General features: G+C 40.1%; 1 protein-coding gene across 50 annotated transcripts in view; it reads right to left on the bottom strand.

The window, feature by feature from the left end:
• Window positions 1-2,003: 2,003 nt before the first annotated feature.
• Window positions 2,004-6,791, bottom strand: part of ANK2 (ankyrin 2) — a 683,094-nt gene continuing 678,306 nt past the window's right edge. For all 50 annotated transcript variants that reach the window (XM_049708929.1, XM_049708962.1, XM_033437973.2 and 47 more), the window contains one exon: window positions 2,004-4,269. In XM_049708929.1, coding sequence (XP_049564886.1) covers window positions 4,255-4,269 — 15 coding nt within the window. In that variant the 3' untranslated portion in view covers window positions 2,004-4,254. The remainder of the gene's footprint in view (window positions 4,270-6,791) is intronic.

Below are 6,791 nucleotides of genomic sequence, written 5' to 3'. Positions count from 1 at the left end.
CCTGGATGCAGAACACGCGGGTTTGGAGGGCTGACTCTACTACACAATTTTATACGAGGGACTTGAGCATCCACGGATTTTGGGTTCCGCAGGGGGTCTGGAAGCAGCCCCCGTGGATAATGAGGGATGACTGTATTATCCTCTCTTGTTTTACTGATAAAGGAATTGTGTTCCAGTGGGTAAACTTTCACAAAGTCACATAAATATCAACATAGCTGGATTGATTCCAGTCCAGTCTTTTCCAAGATCATCTGTTTAACCCTTGTGTCATATTGCCTCATGGAAATATTTCAAGGATATATTAACTGAGCATTTCTAGTGATTGAAGATATCTGTTGAAGTACTGCAAATACCACTGTCAAGTATCTCTGGCTACCATACATAACAGCTCTACCCAAAATATATTTATGTGTATCGTTTACTCCATACCTTGGAGCTCATCCAAAGCAAGGGAGTACTTCTTTTTTTTCCCAGGAGTATAACAGAAAAAAAATATTTTAACTTGTGTGCAGGAGTTGGGTGGGAATGTTTTTCTTAAGGTCTTTAAAAGATTTTCTTAAATGTTCTATTCTTAGAGTGAGAAAAAGTTGTATTACATATTTACATAGGTGATTCATTCCAAGATTGTAATTCTAGCTTTAATTAGATCAGAAACAGAAAGCATACCTTAACTGAAGGAAGGACAGTGTAGTTTTTAAGCAGGGAGTGGTGACTGAAGACAGACTTGTTCAAACAGCTTTTTTTTTTTATAACATAATGAAAACAAGCAGACCATCTTTATGAATTAAGAAAAACTTGTAGTGATTTTGGTTCTCATTAAATATTTGTTTAGCTTCCCTTTATCTGTTTTATTCATGTGCTTGTCTACTTGCCCACACCCAGACCTTCCGTGATGACATAAATGACACAGGCATCTCAAGTTCAAGTTTGTTTCAATGTGCCTGTATTTAATTTGCAACTCTTTATGAGACGTGCATAATCTTCCCTTAGTCTGGAGGGCTCCCCCCAACTTCACATCTTAAATATATTTCTGTAAAAGGTCATATGAATCACTGTTCCTTTTTTTTACTGGGGTTTGCACACCACATAATTAAACACGGGAAGACACTGAACATTCTCTGATGCTTTAATCTCCTTAATTCAAACTCAAGGCAATGGAAGCTCAGAGTTCCTGTCAATAGAAAGCACAGCACGTGAAACAAATGGGAGGAAGAGGGATGGTCACACAGACACTCCCACTCTGGAAAAAAAATTTTTTTGACTCTCTTTTCTTTGAAATATTTCAAGCATAACTGGTACTTTAATTTTGGAAGGTCTTGTAAATCATCCAGGCAGATAAGCCAGATCCAGTGAGTTTCCTATCTCATACTAGATAAGATTTAAATAAAACTTAATTTTTAAACCATGTCTTTCTGTTCTGTTTTTGCAGTAAAAAATGCTATAGCAGCACTAAAGGGAGTTTTCAAAAAGCAAAACCCAAAATAGTCTCCAAACAAAACTGATTCCAGTTTTGCATATTCCTGCCCTGTCTTTATTTCTATTAACGGATCCATTTCATTTCTAATTCTCAGTCAATGAGAGAGAAATAAAACCCCAGAGCTAAACACTGCTCCCAAAGGCAGAAGGTGTTTCCTGAGAGCCATGACCTTACAGGAGAGAAGTGAATCCGGGGTCCTTCTCTGTGCTGCCCACCCCTGGATCCCCTCTCCTCATGTCCTCCAAGCCCACAAGTTCCTATTTCTCATTTACTAGTGATCCCAAAACGAAATCTTTGTTTTTCTCCCTTTGCATAACGATCGCAATGAAAGTTCTTTGAGGGCAGGGATACAATCTTTCTGTTTCTCCCAGTGCTTAAACAGTGTTGGGCATAGAGCATAGTCAGTTACCAAATAAAGAGAACAAAGGCAAGCTGCTTTTCTTTTGGCTTCACGTCTATTTCATCTCTTTAATAACGTCTCACCTCCTGAAATCACAGGTGAGTTCTAAAGAAGAACAAATCACTGTTGCCACACTTGACACTTGTACATTTTATTTAATTAAATCAGCCATTGTACACATTGCAGCTATGTATTGTTAGTGTTGTATTTTTTTCCATTAACTAATACATGCCCTCATAGATATATTCAATTAGTGTTATCACCATGGGAACAAGATGCTGATTCATCAACTGAAAATTCACTTCTTCTCACATTATTCAAGTTTTTTGATTACACAGCAAAAATCAAAATCAAAAAAAGGTGATTAACCATTATGTTGTTACACAGACATCATCTGCACTGCAAATAACACAACAGAAATGCTTTTCTTGAGCTCCAGTGAAGGTGTAGATAAGGAGGCCATGGTATGTCCAAAATGTTTCACCATGGGTCTCCTTCGTTTTGGCGGCCAAAGATGCTTTCTTTCCTATCCAGCTGCCAAACGTGCTAGCATTCAAGGCTTAGGAGATCTGGCTTGTGGGAAACCTCCCTCCCAGGAAATCTTCTCTCTTGGCAAAATTACTTGAAATGATGAAATGCCATTGTTTGTCATCTTTGTTTTTGACATTCAGAACAATGAGTCATTTTTGCACAACAGGAAAAGACCAGATAGAATTCGAAAATGTTTAATCCCTGGAGGATAGACTCTGGTTTTCAAAATTTTTTAATTTCATCTTCATTGAATATACTTTTCTTTAACAAATAACTGATTCAAAATGTATACCGTTTATATGAATATATTTGTGAATATATATATATATGTTAAAATGCTACACAGCTTCCACCACTAGAGGAATAAGGAATAGGACATGGAAATCACTCAGATGATTAAAGTCCCTTCTTTGAAACAAACAAACAGGAAAGTGCACAAATGCACTTCAGGGTTTCCAAGGGAGTTTGGATTTCAAATAAATAAACCCAAAATTTCAACCCAAACCAAAATTTTCAGGATTTCTCAATCTCGTCTGCAAGCTAAAAAAACAGACCTAGCTGAAAAGTGAAAAGTGCTTGCTCAGGGTAAAAAGAATGAAAACCATCAATGTGATTAGAAGATGGGTTTGAACTGTGGTTTGATTCTTAAATGCTACATGCAGGTATTAGAGAAGATATAAACCTGGAAGAAAAAAATGAAAGAAACCACTCCAACACAGTGAAGGAGTTTAACCGTTTGTGTAGGGGGCAAATCTTGTTTCCAATGAATTATCTACAGTGCAGTGGCCAGGAGAAAGTACCACCAATAAGACAGCGTGGTTTGCTAAAGCAGCAATGAAAACTGGAAAACTACAGTAGTTATAGCTTTTTAAAATATCCTGCCAACATGTCCCAAATCTAAAGGACCTGAAGATGCTAGACAGCTGCAGGATGCCACTGCTGGCAACTGAATACCTCACCGCTTCACCTCGTTGCCACTTCTCCCTTCCTCCCCTCCCTCAGTGGCTGCTGGAGAGTCATAAATCACAGCTGGCCAGCACCAGCAATAAGTGCTTAGTTAGGACAGTTCTTCAAGGTTATGAACCCATCTTTCACTAGGAGCCAGGGCTACTCTGGAAGTTCTAAGGACATGGTAGGTCTGAAGTGCTTCTTTTGCAGGAGAACTGTATTACGTTCGATTGTGTTAGCAATATCTTAGTGAACCATTGTTCAGCAATTCCTAGAGGCCTTTTATTCCGTGATGCCCAGTGTAGTTACGACAGGCACTGGTTTTAATATGTTGTTCGTCTGAGCATTTTAGCTATATATATTGTACACGGGTATCTCTTTGAAGGATTCCTAGGTATCGTCATTTGAAGAGGTCTGCAGGTGAAGTTCTTCTGTTCAATGGATTTTCATGGAGCTTGTGCAGAAGCCAAGAAGAATAATGGAGGTGGCCAGGTCCCAGGTGAGCACAGACACAACGAAGGAGTGGATACAGCATCCAGGATGAAGGATGCTATCTTTGGTCACAAATTAGCTTACAGTTAAAGAGGATGGGGAAAAACTCAAAAATGCAGTGTATATGCTAAGGGTGGAAATCCCATTCATCAAGCCAGTTAGTTCACTCCTCTAATGAAACGGGAAGTTGCATATCGAGTGAATGTGTGGTTTCTGGTGTGAGAATTGGACAGCCTCTCATTTGGCCTCTTGCTTCAAGTCCTCCTTGCAGAAATGCCGAAGGAGTCGCTTGAGGTCATGCTGGAGGTCGTCCTGGTCTAGTGCTTCTGGGACATCCTCCAGGTGCTCCAGGTAAATGCGTTTTCCATGCTGGTCCTTCACCACAGCCCTCTTCTGGGTTCTAGCTTTACTCATTGTTGTCCTGGAGGAAAACAGACAAGAGAACATTATATTCTTTCTTCACTGCTAAAAGGCAGCCACTACCTTTGGTATAAGAGTACCCATGATACGAAAGTACTGCTTATTGTCTTAACCTCTAGATATTTCTACACTGGGCTATTAGTAGGACAAGTACAGCCATCTTTTCCCCTCTTCCTTTTAAACATGGTTCTCCTATGTTTAATGACTGAAATGACTCATGAGATTTTTAAAAAGTATTTTGGAACAAGGAGGTTTTTTAAAACCTTTAGGAAATATTTCAAATAAATGAAACCGTGCTTTCATATGATTCCCTCAGAAAGTAATTAACCACACAATCATTCATGTTTTGATTAGGAAAGAACGTGGCTCCTCCTGAAATAGCGATTCCATACGTAATTTCTGACAGGCTAAGAAAAACAGTTTTTGATTTAATTTATTTAAAATACCTTAGCTGCCAGCTTAATCCTTAGAGTACTACCTAGCTCAAACTTCCCGAAAATGTCCTAAGAGAACTTTTCCACGGGATATAGTCTTTAAAAACTGGAATAATATTCTATCAGCATAAAGGCAGGTGACTACCAGCAAGAATTGCAGGTTGGCCCAGGCCTCTGACGCTTCATCCGGAGACAGTGGGGAAGGGAGAGGTAAAGGAAAAAACCCGAGAGACACATCCTTCCTCTGTCTTCCCAGCACGCAAGTACTGACCCACTTTATACCTCCTACAGCTACTCAACAGTGTACTGATTTCTTGGCCCGTCATCAGACTGGCCATTACTTGAGAAAAGCGGCTCTGACGTACTATTACGTCGGTACTATTATTTTCCTGCATCCTTTCTTGAAAATGATTATACTGTGATTTGTTCCCTCTCAGTTCTTCTCCCTCTCTACTTGTTTATGTATTTACTTTTGGTTCCATTGGATTTTCGTGGCTGCGCGCAGGCTCTTCTCTAGTTGTGCCGAGCGGGGGCTACTCTTCGTTGTGGAGCATGGGCTCTAGGCGCGCGGGCTTCAGTAGCTGTGGCGCACGGGCTTAGTTGCTCTGCGGCATGTGGGATCTTCCCGGACCAGGGCTCGAACCCATGTCCCCTGCATTGGCGGGCGGATTCTCAACCACTGCGCCACCAGGGAAGTCCCTTCCTCTCTACTGGTAAATATAATTCTTCATTCCGCAAATATGTGGTGAACGTGCCTTATGGGCCAGGTACTATTATTATAATAACAAGTAAGGAAACTGGATCTCAGAGAATTTAAGCAGTGCTCCAAATAAAAAATAATCCAGTTACTACGCAGCGGGGCCAAAAGTCAAAGACTCCAGAGCTTGAATCTGTAACCACGACGCCATGCAGCCTTGCTTTACACCGCCATCAGAAGGATCAGTTTTCGTAGCTTTACCCAGCATTTTCCTTATAGATTCCTAGTGTCCAGAAGCTGGGGGCTCTGCCCATAGGCTGCCCTTAGCATTACTCTACCTTCCAACACCTCTATGCATTTCTTAAGATCACCTTGACTTTTAAAAAATGGCTGACTTCAGCCAGAACTCTTCTGGCTTTCCTTTGGACATCTTGTCTCCTACCTTCTTTCGTGTTTTCTTACCTCCCCTTTCCTTTGATTCTACATGAATTATTTTGTATCTGAAAGCAAACTTAAATTTGTTCCTTTTGATAAAAAGGTCCAATTTGGTTCCAGTGGTTGAAATCAGATTATGTTTTCTAACTATTCAGCATCCACATATATTTTTTTCTCCCCAAAGGCAAATATCTGACTATCGCTGCCAAGAGCTAGTAAAAACCTCTATGGCATTAGTGTCGGGGGATAAGCTTCTATCATAGGACATTCCCTGGTGTTTTGTGCTCACACATGTAGACGCATATATTTATGAATACGCATATGTATACGACTCAAGCAGCGGGTATGATCAAATGTCTTCAGCAACATATAAGATAAAGTGTTGCAGATCACAAATAGACTTCCATGACTAAGTAGCTGTGGAACTGGATTGAGATGTCTATATCCCTAGCTTCGCAACTCACCAGCTGTCATTGCGAATTTTGGATTAATTGATCTCTAAATCTATTCCCATGTGAAGATCTCATGATGCTAGGGTGTCTGTGGTTTATGTGGTTCCATATGAATGATGGAGTAAAAGACTTAAAAAGTTCAGAGTATAAGAAGCACTTTATCCTTAATTCATATATAGCATTTTTAAAGTTCTGTGAGCAATTACTCTCTTTTACATTCCTAGCTGGGGCTGTTTTTCACATGTGGTTGGAGGGTGGAATCGTGACAGAACCTTTAATTTCACTGTTCTAATTATTATGCTCTACAGGCTAAACATAGCTTTGTAGAGTACTATAAATGACAATCTTTCTCTTCTTTTCAATGGAGTGAAAAGCACAACAGTAACTTCAATTTCCATTGTGTTTTTTCACTGCAAAGCTGAGAACATTCTGTCAATCCTCACAGTGCTGCTAGAGGCCCAGAGAGAGGTGAGGGTACAGACCAAGGCAACAGTGCCGAAGTTTA

Source organism: Orcinus orca, chromosome 4, assembly GCF_937001465.1.
Source record: "Orcinus orca chromosome 4, mOrcOrc1.1, whole genome shotgun sequence".
In the NCBI taxonomy this organism is placed as follows: Eukaryota; Metazoa; Chordata; class Mammalia; order Artiodactyla; family Delphinidae; genus Orcinus; species Orcinus orca.
Note: the sequence above shows the minus strand (reverse complement) of the source record. Positions and strands in the feature narration are given on the sequence as shown.